At 45.9% G+C, this 18,218-nt stretch overlaps 1 protein-coding gene across 1 annotated transcript in view; it reads left to right on the top strand.

The window, feature by feature from the left end:
* LOC139047104 (ATP-binding cassette sub-family C member 2-like) overlaps nt 1-18,218 on the top strand; it is a 628,131-nt gene that overhangs the window by 349,055 nt on the left and 260,858 nt on the right. The window contains exons 6-7 of the mRNA XM_070521066.1: nt 13,003-13,070; nt 16,286-16,402. Coding sequence (XP_070377167.1) covers nt 13,003-13,070; nt 16,286-16,402 — 185 coding nt within the window. The remainder of the gene's footprint in view (nt 1-13,002; nt 13,071-16,285; nt 16,403-18,218) is intronic.

The raw sequence follows: 18,218 nt of genomic DNA, 5'->3' as shown, positions 1-18,218 counted from the left end.
AAGTGGCGAACACCAACAAACACTTCCGCACATGTACAATATTACCGTGGAACCTTCGCAGCTTGCACTCGACGTTAGCAGACTTTAAGTATCTCGAGCGAGTGTACCGATTCGCTTTTATGATCACTTCCGAGTCTCACGTCGACGAGCAGTTTAGGATAACGGGTTATTATTTTCATCATTCAAGGCGACAAACCCAAATTAGCCGACTGCCCGTTGGATGTCGCAGCAACCTGCCTGCCTCTGTGATTGATGTAACACCACATGACAAGGATGAATATATTTGTGCAACCACTCTGATTGCACCCAAAGCGTTTACCCTGATCGGTGTCTACTTGGAACCAGGATCACCTTTCGACGTGTCAATATTGGAAAACTTGTAGCCAAGCACTCAATATCCACATGTTATTTGTGGCGATTTTAACGCACATAACGAGAGGTGGGGCAGTTCACATACATGTGCTCGGGGTGCTAAGCTGGTGAAGCTTCTTGCGAGGTACAATATAGAACCCTTCAACGATGGCAGCATAACATACCTAAAAAATCAGAAGACTTTTGGCTGCATTGACGTCACATTCGCATCAAGTCAAGTTGCCCCTATGTTCGGATTGTGTACAGATTTCGAGACTCGAGGTAGTGATCACTACCCCATCCTAATCTCTGCCCTTCATTTTCGGACGTCGCCCAAAAAAGCGAAACTGAAGTCGGTAGACTGGGAAGCTTACACAGCAGCGGTAGACAAAGGGATCACAGCCTTGACTACGAATGGGGAATTAATACCGAGAATAGCTCATTACCTCAAACAAAGTAGCCGCTCTGCCACTAAGAATTGTAATGTACCCACTAGCGACGAGAAATTCGAAAGGTTATGTGCCATTCGAAGGCGTGCCGAAAGGAAGGCTCTACGACTAAAAATTTCGAAGACCTCGGAGCTTGTCGACGTGCACAAAGACATATACGGCGTTACCTCACCAAACTGAACAAAAAAAGGAGGGACTTTTGTGGGACACTGGACATACGACAGTCACTGAGCAAAATCTGGCGAGTCATAAGAGGCATTCGCAAAGAGCCGCAACAGCTTTATCCTTTTGTCGCCCTCTCATTACATGAGCGCGCATCCCTGAAAGAGGTGGCAGAGCAGTACAGTAGGCTCCTTTCCAGGGGGGCACAACCTTCTCGGCAAATTGCGAGTCATCAGCCTAGACCACCTCGAACCATCCTTCCTGACTTAGAATTACCTTTTACCATTGAAAAGCTCACGGCAGCAACTGGCGACGCAAATAAGCGATCATCACCTGGTCATGACAGTGTGAGTTATGAAGCGCTCGCAAATCAATGCCACACATATCGCGTACGCCTTCTGGAGTATTACAATGCCTCATGGACAACTGGGGAGGCTCCTACGAAATGAGAGCTTGTGAAAGTTATTCCTGTACTGAAGCCAGGGAAGCAGCCGACAAATTACGCCTCATTCGGACCCATATCTTTGCTTAGCTGCGTAGGGAAGGTATTCGAAAAAATGATTCACAAATGACTAAATTGGTTCCTGGAAACTACAAAAGTGTATCCGGATGAAATAAATGCCTTCCGGAAAAATAGGTCCGCAATCGATAATGTCATTGCCTTGGTCTGATCAATTGAAGAGGAATTCGTCTCTGGAAACACACCTACTGCATTATTTTTGGACATTAAGGCAGCATATGATTCGGTCTATCGTAAAGGAATACCTGACGCTTTGGAAACCCTTGGTCTTGGAGGACGGCTTTACGCATGGATTGAAAACTATCTTCAAGGACGCGAATTTTTCATGTGTACCGCGGATGGCCCCACGGCGCTTTATGCCTTCGAGAAAGGAGTGCCGCAAGGTGCTGCGTAAAGCGCGGTATTATTTAATTTAGTCCTCACTCATCTGAGAAGAAACCTGCCCCGTGGTGCCAAAATCACACTGTATGCGGACGACATCTGCATTTGGACCGCGGCGCATTCCCGCAGTACCAACCAACAACGCCTCGAGAGAGCACTGGCAAATATATCGGCCTACCTAAACTCACGGGGTCTGAAATTGTCCCCCGAAAAAAGCGTTGCTATGGCTTTCACGCGGAGGAGTATGGAAACATACCCACTAGTGTTGTGTGGTAGTACCCTTCCATACGTCAAGACGCATAGGTTTCTTGGAGTGACGATCGATAGGAACCTCACATTGTCACCTTAAGTGAAAAAACTGAGTGACAAGATTTCCTCGGCATCGCACGTCATCCGATTTCCAGCCTGATCACAGTGGAGCAGCAGCTGTCGATCAATGGTGCTCCTCCATAAGGCCTACGTCGACGTAACACTACGGTATTACCTCCCGATCCTACACAAAATGTCTCCCACAAGCGAGAGAAAACTTGAGGCAGCAGGGAACAACAGTCCTCGCGTATGTCTTGCGCTTCCGAAGGGTAGTCCCGCTGAGGATCTGTAGCAGAAGCTGCATGCCTGCCTCTTGAAGTTCTATCTTATCAGAAGACGCTTTGAATTCACCACCAACACGTCATTCATACGAAGACGCATTTTAAAGAATATATCTAGAACCCTTGCTACACCTAGCTTTAGACAGGCCATCGGAAGCATATTTATTTCGATTCCTGTTGAGGCCTCACAAATTATGCCACAAAACATTCCACCATGGACGCTGTCCCCACTGGAAATCGTGCCATATATCCCTTAAACCAGTGCGAAAAAAAATACCTCAAGCAGCGGCTAATCAGATAGCTTTGGAATATATGCACAAAGAATACTCAGCCGCAACGCACATTTTCACAGATGGCTCTACAACTCCACATCGCTCATCGTGCAGACTTTTGTTCCCTATACAGGGCAACGATTCTCGTTTTGTCTTGAGCGGGCGACATCATCTACTTCAACAGAGCTATACGGAATTAAGGAGGCCCTTGTATATCTACTTCGGCAGCAGCTGCCAAAGACATCGGTGATTTTTGCAGAATAAAAAGAATCCCTACAAAGTATGTGGAATAGGCACAAGCGTTACAATAATCAACCTGCTGCCTTCGACATTGCTTATCTTCACTACAGGGCTAAGATTGCTGGGCATTGCATCGAGTTCCAGTGGATACCTGGCCATGCCGGTATTTCGGGAAATTAAAAGGCGGATGAAGCTGCCCGAAACGGACTCCAATACCGCGATTTCAGAAGAAGATTTTTTATAAAAGCCGACGCTTCGAACATGGCAAAAAATATGCCTATCAAGAAAATGACCGCATCTGGAACCTGCCGCTTCACCAAGATAACTTCCTGCGTTACGTACATTGACCCAGAAATGAGACCGAAATTTCCACGAGCACTTCCACGACACTTGGATATATTATACTATCGTCTTAGACTGAACGTAGCATATGTATACGAACAGGTATCTGTACCGCATAGGGCTGACCACTAATTCTTACTGTGAAAACTGTGGCAACGTAGAGACAATGGAGCACATATTATTAGAATGCCCCGCGTACCACGATGAAACAAAAATTTTGTAGTAACAAACGGACATGATTTTCTACGATCCATTAACGTTACCGAGCATCTTCAAAATAATGGTGGGTTTTGGATTTATTGTTTAAATACATGTCAGAAATTGGTCTAAAAGGAAAGCTTTAAAGACTGTACATTTCATATACAAAAGCCTAAATTTACCCGCCATATCACCTGTAACTATTACTATCAAGTCAACTTGCACATTTCATATTTATTTTTATTCTCTTTTTCTTCCACTCAGTTGTGAACTCTTTTAATCCCATTCCCCATCCCTATACAGAGTAGCGTGACAGTGGTTGTATGCGCGCTGGCAAAATTCTCCGTTTTTCGAATAAAGAGTGCCTCTCTCTCTCGTTTTGTTATCAAATAAATAACTGCAATATTTCAGATCAGGCTACAGCTTCTGTTGGTAAACAGTTAAGCAGCAGAAAAAGTGGGGATAGAATCCCGGCCATGGCGGCGGCATTTCGATGGAGACGAAATGCGAAAACATCCGTGTGCTTAGATTTAGGTGCACGTTAAAGAACCGCAGGTGGCCGAAATTTCCTGAGTCTCCCACTACGGAGCGCCTCATAATCAGAAAGTGCTTTTAGCACGTAAAACACGATAATTTCATTTATTTAACAGAAAATAGTAACTGACTATGATTGATGGGCACGACATGGGCAGGACATCTAATGAAAAGGGAAGATAACCGATGGTCATTAAGGGTTTCGGACTGGATTCCAAGGGAAGGGAAGCGTAGCATGGGGCGGCAGAAAGTTAGGTGGGCGGACGAGATGAAGAAGTTTGCAGGGACGACATGGCCACAATTAGTACATGACCAGGGTTGTTGGAGAAGTATGGGAGAGGCCTTTGCCCTGCAGTGGGCGTAACCAGGCTGATGATGGTGATTTATTTATTGATTGATGATACTGACAGTATCTCTGTATATCGCGCGTTCCCAACAAAGTTGTAAGCTTTGCACTGTGATGTCGCCTTTGCCGTGGCCCCATTGTTGTTTCTGCGCTGTTTGCTTTCCGAAGTAAAGCGCACTCATTCTTCATGGTATGACAGATTACGTTTGCACCGGCGAAAAATCTAAGTGCACTTTCACTCTGTGAAGAAAGATGACAAGTGAAGCTGTGCATGTGGGCCACCTAATTGCGAACTGCACCTCGGCCGTGGGCTGGCCCGGTATCGCACAATCTTCGGGATGGGCGCATGCATGTGGAGTGCTTAACGCCTGCTCGACCTGTCCTGACCTGACCCTTAACGCCTTCAGCCCCTGTCTCCTTCTCCCGGCATTGAACCATTTGCGGGATCGGCCCACGTAAGGGGAGTGCTTAGCGCCTGCTTGACCTCCACCGCGGGTCGGCCAGGCATAGAACTATCTGCGGGATGGGCCCATGTATAGGGAGTGCTTAACGCCTGCTTGACCTCCACCGCGGGTCGGCCCGTCATTCTTAATTATTTTTATTTATTTTATTTTTTACATACTGCAGCCCCATAGGAGGGCTACTGCAGGAGTGCGTAAAACAGTGGTGAACAAAAATAAAGTGATATCAAGAATTACTCTTACCACATCATTGCAATCGTTTTCAACATCTTACAAATGGCTTTCATCGATTCTTAAAAGCAGCGAGTCAGCAAAATGCATACTCATGAAGTATAAACAAAATCTAATTTATGTAGTTCCACCTGCTGGTTTTCAAAGGGAGCACTTTCGAATTCGCTTATCGGGCGCGCACGAAGGCAGCCAGGTAAGGAATTCCATACTTCTATTGTGCGGGGAAAGAAGCTGTACTTGGAAAGTATTTGTACGGGCATGGAAACGGTTCAGATTAAGCTCGTGGAAGTAACGCATGCAAGAAGGTTTTGCGAAAGATATGCAAGCTGTGCTTGAAGTATCATCATCATCAGCATCAGCCTGGTTACGCCCATGAAGTGCAAAGGCCTCTCCCATACTTCTCCAACTACCCCAGTCATGTACTAATTGTGGCCATGTTGTCCCTGCAAACTTCTTAATCTCATCCACCCACTTAACTTTCTTCCGTCCCCCGCTACGCTTCCCTGCCCTTGGAATCCAGTTCTTAACCCTTAATGTCCACAGGTTATCTTCCCTTCTCATTGCATGTCCTGCCGATGCCCATTTCGTTTTCTCTATTTCAACTAAGATGTAATTAGCTCGCGTTTGTTCCCCCACCCAATCTGCTCTTTTTTTATCTCTCTTAACGTTACACCTATCATTCTTCTTTGCATAGCTCGGTGCGTCGTCCTCAATTGAAGTATATCCCCTTTCGTAAGCCTACAGGTTTCTGCCCCGTACGTGAGTACTGGTAAGACACAGCTGTTATACATTTTGCTTTTCAGGGATTATGGCAACCTGCTCTTCATGATCTGCGAATGCCTGCCATACACACCCCAGCCCATTCTTATTCTTCTGATTATTTCAGTCTCATGATCCGGACCTGTGGTCACTACCTGTCCTAAGTAGATGTATTCCTTTACCACTTCCAGTGCCTCGCTACCTATCGTAAACTGCTGTTCTCTTCCGAGACTGTTAAACATTACTTTAGTTTTCTGCAGATTAATTTTTAGACCCACCCTTCTGCTTTGCCTCTCCAGATCAGTGAGCATGCATTGCAATTGGTCCCCTGTGTTACTAGGTAAAGGAATATCATCAGCGAATCGCAAGTTACTAAGGTATTCTCGATTAACTCTTATCGCCAATTATTTCCAATCCAATTCTCTGAATACCTCCTGTAAAAACGCTGTGAATGGCATTGGAGAAATCCTATGTCCCCGCCTAACGCCTTTCTTTATTGGGATTTTGTTGCTTTCTTTATGGAGGGCTATGGTGGCTGTGGAGCCGCTATAGATACCTTTCAGTATTTCTAGATACGGCTCGTTCACACTTTGATTCCGTAATTCCTCCACGACTGCTGTGGTTTCGACTGAATCAAACGCTTTCTCGTAATCAATGAAAGCTACGTATAAGGGTTGGATATATTCCGCACATTTCTCTATCACCTGATTGATAGTGTGAATGTGGTCTATTGTTGAGTAGCCGTTTTGGAATCTTGCCTGGCCCTTTGGTTGACAGAAGTCTAAGGTGTTCCTGATTCTATTTGCGATTACCTTAGTAAATACTTTGTAGGCAACGGACAGTAAGCTGATCGGTCTATAATTTTCACGTCCTTGGCGTGCCCTTTCTTATGGATTAGCATTATTTTAGAGTTCTTTCAAATTTTCGGTACACTCGAAGTCATGAGGCGTTGCATATACAGGGTGGCCAGTTTTTCCAGAACAAGCGGTCCACGTACGGGGAGTGTTTACCGCCTGTTTCACCTCCGCTGCGGGTCGGCCCGGCATTGAGCTATCGTCGCGATCGGCCCACGTATGGGGTGTGCTTAACACCTGCTGCACCTCCGCCGCAGGTCGGCCCGGAATTGATCTATCTGCGGGATCGGCCCACGTATGGGGAGTGCTTAACGCCTGCTTCACTTCCGCCGCGGTTCGGCCCGGCATTGCAATAGCTTCGCGATCGGCCCACGTATGGGGAGTTTCTTGCTTATGACAACGACACGAAACTTTCCTTGGACTGTAGAGGTATCAGGACAACATTCATTTGGGCTAGATGGTGCATACTTGAATTAAAATTAGTAAAATTGTGCGCATGTCCGTGATTTTCCTTATCTGTCCTGATTTTTCGGTGAATAAAGATACATGAAGTTGGCACTTATCCTGTGTCGTTCTCCCTCTCGTGATCGTCTTAGTTGGCGCCGTTCCTTCCTAATTTAAGGTAGCGGTATACAGTAAAAGCTCGTTAATTCGAACCGCAAGGGGAAGCCGCTTCAGTTCGAATTAACGAAAGTTCGAACTAACGAAAGTGAAGGAGGGCAACAGTACACTGCGATTTGGAAGCAGTAGGGCATGTCAGAAATTTGGCGCCTCAGAAAGTGATGGCGTGTGCCGCGGGCGCACGCCATCTTCAAGTCGAAGCTCTGAGTCCGACTGTGCCACACCAACGATGTCCACCGAAACGAACGTTAGCCGAGGCTTAACACCATCACAATGAATCGCGACGGCCGATACCTCCTAAGCTGAAAACAGAGGTGCACAACCGATGAAGACTGCCGAGACAAAGACGCTGAACATGTGAAGGTGGCGAAGGCCCTGATTCGTTGGTTCTTAATTGCAAGCGCAACTGCGACGTACTTGATTCGCTGTATTTTAGAGCTTGCCGTGCCATCTCCGCCCAACATTAGCAGCTGTACAAGATTTGCAAAGCCTCCGATATTCGCAATGGGCAAGAAGTCTCGGAGGTTACGTAGAACGGAGAGGCGGCAGCCGCCGCTGCCTTCTGGCTGACCCCGCGTCGGTTAGATTTTTTTCCGATTTTGCCTTCTCGCGCCGTTCTCTCCGTTTCGGAGGCAATACAGCCTTGTGTGTAGGCAGTAGGCGCGTTTCTCTGGCCGTGTGCCAGGCGAGCGTAGTTCGAATTATCCGTGAAGGAACCTTCTCGCGTTCGAATTAACGGACTTTTTTATACATAAACTTCTGTGGAGCTTGGCCGGACCAGATCGTACAGTTCGAATTATCCATAAATTCGAATTATTGAAGTTCGAATTAACGAGCTTTCACTGTACAGCTTCGCTGCAAAAGTCTGCTGCGGGCGGCGTGCCACTCCGGCGTCGCGTGTTTGATCGCGGCGGCGCCATTCCTATGTGGACGCGGTACATATTAGAGGGCGAGAAGTAATCCACTATGTGGGGTCCTGCGTAAGCACGTCGAAGTTTATGGTGCGTAAAAGAGCAGAATTAATGTTTCATCCTAAGCAGTGCTTGTATCTGACATGGACCTCAGCGGACGTGAAGAAGTAGAGGCAGTCATCATCATCCTCATCATCGTGATCATCATCAGCCTATGTTATGTCTACTGCAGGACGGAATCCGCTTCCTGCGATCTCCACTTAGCCCTGTCATGCGCCAACGGATTCCAACGAGCACCCGCGAATTTCCTAATTTCATCGCTCCACATAGTCATCTGCCGTGCTCGACTGCGTTTCCCTTCTCTTCGTATCCATTCTGTTACCCTAATGGTCCAACGGTTGTCTAGCCTGCGCATTATATGACCTGCCAAGCTCCATTTTTTTCTCGTAATGTCAATTAGGAAACGGCTATACCGTTTCCTCTCTGAGCCAAAGCGCCCTCTTTCTGTCTCTTAACGCTACGCCTACCATTCTTCGTTCCATCGCTCTTTGCGCGGTCCTTACTTGTTCTCTAAGCGTCTTTGTCAGTCTCCAAGTCTCTGCCCCATATGTCAGCACCGGTAAAAGGCACTGATTGTTCGCCTTCCTTTTCAATGATAATGGCAAGCTTCCAGTCAAGAGCTGACAATGTCTGCCGCATGCGATACAACGCATTTTTATTCTTCTATGAATTTCCTTATCATGATCACAGTTTCCTGTGACTAATTGACCTCAGTAAATGTACTCCTTCACCGACTCTAGAGGGTGACTGGCGATCCTGAATTCTTGTTCTCTGGCCCGGCTATTAATCATTATCTTTGTCTTCTGCATAGCAATCTTCAGCCCCACTCTTACGCTCTCTCTGTTAAAGTCCTCTATCATTTGCTGCAACTCGTCTGCAGTGTGGCTGAATAGAACAATGTCATCGGCAAATCAGAGGTTGCTGAGATATTCGCCGTCGATCGTTACTCCTAAGCTTCCCAGTTTATTAGCTTGAATACTTTTTCCAAGCACGCCAATAGCATTGGAGATTGTGCCTCATTCCGTGACCCCTTTCTTTATAGGTATCTTCGTACTTTTCTTGTGTAGACTTAGGGTGGCTGTGAAACCTATGTAGATATTTTCCAAGGTACTTATGTAAGCGGTCTGGGCTCCTTGATTACGTAATGCCTTTATGGTTGCTGTTATTTCTACTGAATCATATGCATTTTCGTAATCTATGAAAGCCATATAGAGAGGTTTATTGTACTCTGCGGATTTCTCAATTACCTGATTAATGGCATCAGGTTGATCCATCTTAGAGTATCCCTTCTTGAAGCCAGCCTGTTCCCTTGGTTGACTAAATTCCAGTATTGCCATTATTCTACTGAAAATTTATTTGGTGAATATCTTATATAATACTGGGAGTAAGCTATTGGGCTTATAACTTTTCAATTCTTTAACGTCTCCCTTTTTGTATATTAGTTTGATGCTTGAATTCCAGTTTTCTTCCAGTTTTATGGGACCCTTGCAGTCGATAGAAACGTCGCATAGAGAGCCGCTAGTTTTCCAAGCAATCTGGCTCCTCCATCTTTCATTAAATCTTCTGATATTTCCCCTTCTCCTGCCGAATTCCCCCATTTCATGTCTCGCAAGACCCTTCTGACTTAATCGCTAGTTATAGGACGAGTGGCTACTCCTATATGGCTACTCTGGCTGCTGTACAGGTCAGTATGGAATTCTTCCGCAGCTTTTACTGTACCTTAGATATTGCTGATGATATTATCCTGCTTATCTTTTAGTGGATACATCTTTGTTTGTCCTATGCCGAGTTTCCTCCTCACTGATTTGAGGCTGCGTCCATTTTTGACAGCTTCTTCAGTCCTTCTCACGTTACAGTTTCGAATTCACTTGTTTTTGCCTTGTTGGTTAGTTTTGACAGTTTCGCATAGTCTATGTTATCTCTTGAGTTGGACACTTTCATTCTTTGTCGTTTCTTTATGAGGTGCTTTGTCACTTGGTAGAGCTTGCTTGCTATTTGCTTTGGTGCCTTACCTCCCGCTTCAATTGCTGCCTCTGAAGCCAGCCTAGCTACGGTTTCATCCATTACCTCTATGTCATCATCATCATCATCATCTCTCTGCTCTAAGGCTGCTTATTTGTTTGCTTGTACCAGCCTAAATTTGTCTGCTTTTACCCTTACTCCCTCTAAGTTGACCTGTTCGTTCTTGACCAAGTTTACTCTTTCTCTCGTCAAATTGAGGTGAATCCTAGCCCTCACTAGCCTATGATCACTGCACTTTACCCTACCTCTCACTTCTACATCCTGCACTATGTTGGGATCATGAAATCAGTTTCAATCCTTGTTTCACCATTAGGGCTTTTCCAGGTCCACTTTCTGTTGCTACGCTTCTTGAAAAAGGTCTTTATTATTCTCAGCTTATTCCTTTCTGCGAACTCTACCAGCACCTCGCCTCTAGTGCTTCCAAAATCAACGCCGTAGTTGGCAATTGCTTGTTCTCCCAACTACTTTTTCCCCACTTTTGCATTGAAGTCATCCATTACTACACTATACCGAGTTTGCACTTTTCTCATCGCTAATTCAACATCTTCATAAAAGTGATCTACTTCACTATCACCGCGACTGGATGGCTGTTGGAGCGTAGGCTTGAAATATATTTAATCTATACCTCTTATTAGGTTCCTTTACGACTACTGCTACCCTCTCTATAATGCTGTAGAATTCGTAAATGTTGCCCGCTGTTTCCCTACGGATAAGGAATCCTGCCCCGTATTCCGTCTCATCTGGGAGGCCTGTATAGCAGAGTACATGGCCGTTATTTAGCACTGTATATGCGTCACCAGTTCTTCTAATCTCGCTAAGGCCAATGATATCCCAAACATTGTGGGAGAGTTCCTCAAAGAGTTCTGCTAAGCTAGCCTCACTCAACAGAGTTTGGTGATTAAAGGTTGACAGGGTAAGTTTCCATTGGCGGCCTGACCGGACCCAGAGATTCTTAGCACCCTCTGCTGCGCTACAGGTTTGACCACTGCATTGGTCAGGTGCTCCGCAGCTGCTGAGGCCTGAGGACCATGGTTTAGTTGTTGGAGTCATTTCGGAGGGCGATAGACAGGGTCAAAGCAGCCTACCTAGGGACATCGCAATTATTGTCCGCCTTCAATGACTTTACAACCGCTAAAACGGCAGATGTATCGCCCGACATCAAAGGTTGCTTATTGGGCACTGCTGTATAGGTGCTATTCTCTTAAAAGGGGGGGGGGGGTGTCACCCTAGCAGCCATCGTCATCATCTTCGGCTGCCTTCTACATATGGCGCTCTCGGGTGCGTGGGTCTCGTGCTGCGAGCTGCGAGATTAGAAGGTAGTGGAAGAATAATAAAAAAGTTTTTTTCGGTTGTGCTATCGCTGCGATCGGTTTTCAGTTATTAGGCTGGCTGACTCACACATTGTTGTAGTGGACCTAATCTCCGTCCTATATGCTCATAACCAGCACTGTAATGTCACTATTCGATTGACCTGCCTGAACGACAACGTAAGTGGGTGAAAGTAACGGTTCTTCCACTTATTGTTGCCACAGCAATTATATGGACGCTCCAGGTGGACTTTTTCCGTCGCTCTCACCGCGATGTTCCGTATAAAGCTCAAGCCTGATAACACCGTCGCTATGCGCGTATTGTATGTGCGGATAAAAGCGTGTGAGGGTGAGTGGCGTCGCGGCTCAATCTCGCGAGGGAGGAAAGCGGGAACGAAGCGCGAGGTCACCCGTCGCGCGCAAGAAACCGGCAGTAGGGGCGCTAGGGAAGGGAGGGGGGGGGGGGCGTCGTACTTTTGCAGCAGCCTCACATGGCGAGGCCATGCGCGGTCGCGCGGGATTTATCGGGAATGCGATCTGCTTTCGGAGAACAGCTCAGGAAGGCCAGCTTAGGTGGGCTTAGGTGGGCTCGTAGCTTTACGTGTGCCGTTTTCTCGCTGCTCAGTTTGCGTTGAAGCGATGGACAGCACGAAGGTCACTTCGTTCGCTGCTGCGGCCACGCTTCCTCATTCTAACGTTTTGACTGTGGGTGTCCGCGCTCATCACGTGTGATGTGTGCATGTTTGCCTGTGCGTGCTGACATCACGCTTGTTAATTTTGTTAGTGAGCGAGTGTTTACGAGTTTATACTGACGGAGAAACTACTGTTCTTAGTTATTACGGCTGTTTAATGTGCTCTCGCAATCAATGCTTCGCCTTTCGGGCGAAACTGCGAGTTTTTCTGTGTTTTTTTTTGTCTCCTGTACTCTGTCACTTTTTGAACAAGCATAAATTTTGAATAAATTTAATTGCATAGTCTGTAAACGAACATGAAACCGATTCCATTGGTCCCTATCGTGCTCTCGCTCGGTTTGCAGCGACACTCGAGCCAGGGAAAGCCTCCCTAGCCGAGCAGCCAGGGTATCGAGTTTCTGTTGGATCTGGGCATGTGTCGGTCGAAGGTGGGAGCGCCTCCGAGTGATCTCAGCCGGAGCACGGCGCTCTAAATGAACGAAACATAGGTAATCAGAGCGCTCGATTTCAACCAACCGAATGTAAAGCACACCACGCGAGCGCTCGAAAGTAGCCAGTCGAATGCACCATAATCGACATCGTAGATACTTTTGGAAAGTCGCGTATTATTTGGTACAACTGATAGTAAGAGAGCGCGGCGCGTTATTTCTTCAGGTAGCAGCGGAATTTCCTTTCATTGCTTCTTTTTTTTCTTTTTAGTTCGAACGTGCCGGTGAAGAGGAGTCCTGGTCGCCGCTGGGACTGTTCGCGTGTGCTCCTATACATCGGTGAGACTAAGCAAAGTGCAGTCGCTTGCTTACTGCAAAGGGACAAGCTTCGCTGAATGACACTTGCCGTAAAAAGTTTCCGCGCAGTCGGCGATCTCCGTGGATATTTTGGGCATGAATGTCCTGTTTTAATTCAGAGTCTTACGCAGTCCAATGACTATTAACGTCTTTACCGTGTGCATCAACTCCTCAAAATGCCTTGAATATATTTGATCAAAATTCATGTTGACGATATTACGCTCGAAGATGAGCAGTATAGACTCGAGACCCCTTCTCGTAACCCCTAAGTAAGAGCTCTCTCTACAAGCACCATCGCGCTTAGTAAAAAGCGTTTTTCGTCATGAAAAATTGCATAGCCCTTAAAGCACCACCAATAGAAAAGAAAGTCATTCAAATTCATCCCTCACTGATTTAATTTACTGCGAAAGGAATGGGCTCACATAATTGATATTCCTGAAAAACAAGGTACTTGAGAAAAACAGAACGTCGTTCGTCACGGTACTGAGATGCTGTGACCTGCGAAACACGTTTACATAAGCCACCATTCTCAGAGTCTGTGTGCATGCGTGCAACATCTTGCACAAATTGCCAAGCATTATTGTTTGCACGACTTAGCAATGCTTAACGTATTCTGCTCCGAAGTACATATTGGGACAGGGTAATGAGTTCTGATCTCTATGTTAGTTATGGCAAGTTTTGTATTCATCGAGCAATCTATACTGCCCGTGCTGTCTTCCGGCGTTCCTCATACCTAATCTGTTGAAATAGTTAACGCGCTAACAAAAGCGTTCTTCAACTCCCTGGCCTGTTTGCTTAAAAGAAACTTATGAAGCGATTACATGTCCACAAGCTCTGCGACTGCCCTGGTTCTCAGTGACCTGTTTTGGGCCAATCTTGACAAAGCACCCTAGAGCCCTATTTTGCATAGTTTTCTTTTAAGAGCTTTTGGCTTCGTAGACGATTGTATCATTTATCTTGATTCCTAACCAACCACACTACTGTGAAGCTGCTAACATAGTAATCACGGCACGTAAGTGCTTCACACCTTTAGCTGTGACACAGGAGCTCCCTGTTTCAGGGAAACTGACATTGCTTGACATTATGCTTTAAGTAGTATGCGTAGTATGCTTTAATTTTGTCATGGATTGACTGCTTTCTCCGCGAACGCTCACAATATACAGTAATAGGGAACCACAGATCGCAAAATACTACAGTCATCTCTGGTGTCCCCCAGGGATCAGTGCTGGGACCACTCCTTTTTCTGATATTTATAAATGATCTCCCTAATGCCATATCATCTTGTATCCGCCTCTTCGCAGACGATTGTGTCCTTTACCGCCGCATATCTACTCCCGATGATCAGGCTCTGCTTCAACGCGACCTAAATCTCATAGAAACCTGGTGTGCGACATGGCTTATGCAACTGAATATTTCCAAATGTAGCTTCATGCATGTATCAAGAAAGCGAAATAACCTCAGCTATCCGTATTCATTAAATTCTACACCACTCTCTGAAACAGAATCATACAGGTATCTCGGAATCATCGTGAACAACAAACTAACATGGTCTGAACACATTTCAAAACTTTGTACAGATGCTTCTAAGTTACTTGGGTTTATCAGACGATCCCTCGCTTTTTCACCCCGTTCTGTCCGTCAACTCGGCTACGTAACATTCATCCGTTCGAAACTCGAATATGCCTCGGCGATCTGGAATCCCCATCAGAACTATCTAATCGATCAGCTTGAAGCCATCCAAAATCGCGCGGCCCGTTTTATCACATCGCAGTATGACAGACGACACAGTATAACTCTTATCAAGGCATCCCTTGATCTTCAACCCCTGGCACTTCGGCGTAAAATTTCACAACTTTGCCTATTTCACAAATTATACTATACCTTCCCACAGCTAAAAAATTCTGTATTACACCCGCCGCTTCGCACCTCACGCCGTCTTTTCAACTCCTTAAGTTTGCAGCGCATACATGGCTCCACAAACTCATTTAATAAATCTTTTTTACCTAGCTCCATTACATTGTGGAATGACTTACCCGATTCCATAGTTACTGAAATAGAACCTAATAAATTCAGGCACTTATTAACAACACATTTCAAGAGCTGAGTTATTTTGCCGTGTTTTTGAATGTGTATGCGTGTTTTGTTTTGTTTCCAAGTTGTTCTTTCCAAGTTGCTTTTTTGTTTTGTTTCCAAGTTGTTTGTATCCAAGTTGTTGATGCTACTAAATGATGTTAATGTTGAACATGTATCCTGCACTCTGTATTGCTTTTTGTTGTTACCGACCATTGCATATGTAACGACTGCTCCCCCCCCCCCCCCTTATGTAATGCCCTAATCCAAGGGCCTTTAAGGGTAAATAAATGATGATGATGATGATGATGACAATATGCTTCTCTTATGTACTGTGACATAAGGCAACTCCCCCCTCCCCAAAAAAGAAAGCACTCGTGCACTGCGCTCGTTACGATGTTCACCTTCATTGCTGTTCTCAATTTGTAATATGCTCAGCCTTTCTGTCAGCGATACAAGAATGAATATGCCTTGGCCTCTTCGATAGGACCAATTACCGACTGGCCAGTGAAGGAAGAAGTCTTACTGAGCTTTTGATCAGAGAATACGAAGCTAACCATCAAGGTTATCCCCGAATTTTTGAGGAACACAGGCTCAGATTCATGGTTGTGAATGCGCTCTCCGGACATGATCGTGTAGATATTCACCTGCTATCCTCATTAAAAAAATTATGGGGTTTAACGTGCCAAAACCACTTTCTGATTATGAGGCACGCCGTAGTGGAGGATTCCGGAAATTTTGACCACCTGGCGTTCTTTAACGTGAACCTAAGTCTAAGTAAACTGGTGCTTTCGCATTTCGCCCCCATTGGAGTGTGACCACCGTGGCCGGGATTCGATCCCGCGACCTCATGCTCAGCAGCCGAACACCATAGCCACTGAGCAACCGCGGCGGGTCCATCCTCTTGGTCCCTCCTGATACCCCTTTTTTTGTTCCTCTTACCCTTACCACTTAGCAAAGTACCAGGCTAGGAGACTTTTCTCCCAGGCCAAGCTATCCGCTTTCCGTCGGTCAAACTGTCCGCTTTCTCTTTGAAAGTAAAGGCAATTCAACTTCGTTTCCCTGTGGATGTGCAGTGCCTTGGGTTTTGCACTCACCTACGTGTACAAAGGAAGGATCTTTTACAGGAGTCTCAAGAACATCATCGGTAAATCCACGACTAAGATTCGCCGCTTCGTAAAGCCAAACCTGCACAGCCAGTGCGCAAGAACCGTGGCCACACTGTACGCTAAGGCGAAAAACGGGTGAGTGGACGCTTTTCTAAAATCAATATGCAATTTCTGGTCTGTTGATCGGGGCTAAAGATCCAAAAAATAAATTAAGTGATGTTGCGGCAAGCATCAAACTGTTCGTGGCCACCACTCTGTGGTAACCAGGATACTGCCCATGTTCCGTCGTTGCAGCCAATGCGTTTCCTATGAAGTAGATGACACGTTGCATATAAGCTTCAAAATCAGTTGAGCATACTAGACGCGCAGGGTTCATCAAGGCTGCAGGGAAGTGAGAACGAATAATTGAGAACGTACAAAACCAATTATGAGTTGGTTTGAGAATTCATATGGCAGTCAGCAAGGCACTATTCAATAGCCTGGGAAGAGATGAAGAGTTCGTTCGTGATTTTCGTGCAGTGTGTTGAGGCTGCGGAAATGTTTACATTTTTCCCGAAAGAAGCCACAGGAGACCCCGATCGTGACAAGGGCATTGGCAGAGAGATGAAGATGTGTTCTAGCGCTTATGACAGACCCTTCCAAACCACGAAGCACACTTTACCGATAACCTTGCAAAAAGAAAAAAAAGAAGCGTGCAACGCATTTCGTCAGAAACGACCTGTGTCACCGGGACTTAAGGGCAGCAAGACACTTGAGAAGCTAAAAGACAGCGTAACAAGTGATGGGCCGAAAATTCTTAGCTCTAAGCCTGAGAGACAGCAAGACGACAGTATTGATTACACAGCAAATGCGGGCCGGTAATATTTTAGTTAAAATTAGTACCAAGTAATGGACTTAGGCAGGTCATGTACCACGCGTAACAGGTACGCTTTGGAGGGAAAATACGGGGAAGGCTGGAGATGGAAATCGAGGATGAGGACCAATACGACAACAAGGTAAAAGCGAGAGCTGACATTTGAACAGGTGGACTTGTCTTTTTCAAGGCTTTTCTTGGTTTTGTCTTCCTAGTCTTTTTCAGGTACCCTTTGTAGTAATATAGTGGGTACAGGGGGAAGGAAAATACAGTCGCGGACAGAATATGATAACATGGTTTGATAAACATAATAATATTTCAGGCTTCCCTTGGAGTCGGCTCACGCAAGATGCAGGATATCTTGAGGTCTCCAGGAGAACACCGCATTCCCTAATTGACGTAACTAGACTAATGATGATGTCTAGGGCAGCATGTTCAGAGACTAATCTATGTAAACTAGCGTAGCAGACGCAGGGCAAGTGACCGAACCTTGCGTCGTGAGCGTGCTGCTGTGGTTCTACCATTCCAGGACTAAAGTTAAGATGATAAATTACAGCTGAGCGCGTCATGCATTGGATAAAACAAATAATCGTGGAACAGAAAATTGTCATCCACACGATTGTACAAGCTATAAATAGACCGACACATGTGTCTCAGAGAGAAAGCGTCGCAGTTGATAAAAACTTCCTCCTGGCTTGGGGATCAAACACAGGACCAATGCTTCTCCGTAGTGGTCGCTCTGCTCGCTTTCTTCCCGGTTAGAGGAAACCGTATCCCTTGTAGCCTCGGACTGCAACCTGGCTCCACTTTCGGCAGAACTCATCTTCAACGCAAATAATCAGTAGGCATCAAAAGTATATAGCATAGTGGGTGCCAGGTGAAGGAAATATTGTCTTGTGGGGCAGTCCCATGGCCGAACCACGAGAATAGAAAATTGGGAAGTGCAAGGTGCGTTAGCTTGACCATGGGCAGGAGAAATGCCTGGTTTCTGAAGGGGCCTTGCGCCGCACTAAACTTCATCTACGCTCTTCGTGCCGGTGATGAAGTTCCACTTTCTGAGCCCTTTTATTGAATACAGCTATCCCACGTGCCGCCACA

This window comes from Dermacentor albipictus, chromosome 6 (genome assembly GCF_038994185.2).
Source record: "Dermacentor albipictus isolate Rhodes 1998 colony chromosome 6, USDA_Dalb.pri_finalv2, whole genome shotgun sequence".
NCBI lineage: Eukaryota > Metazoa > Arthropoda > Arachnida > Ixodida > Ixodidae > Dermacentor > Dermacentor albipictus.
The sequence above is the reverse complement of the archived record's forward strand: the minus strand, read 5'-3'. Positions and strand labels throughout refer to the sequence as shown.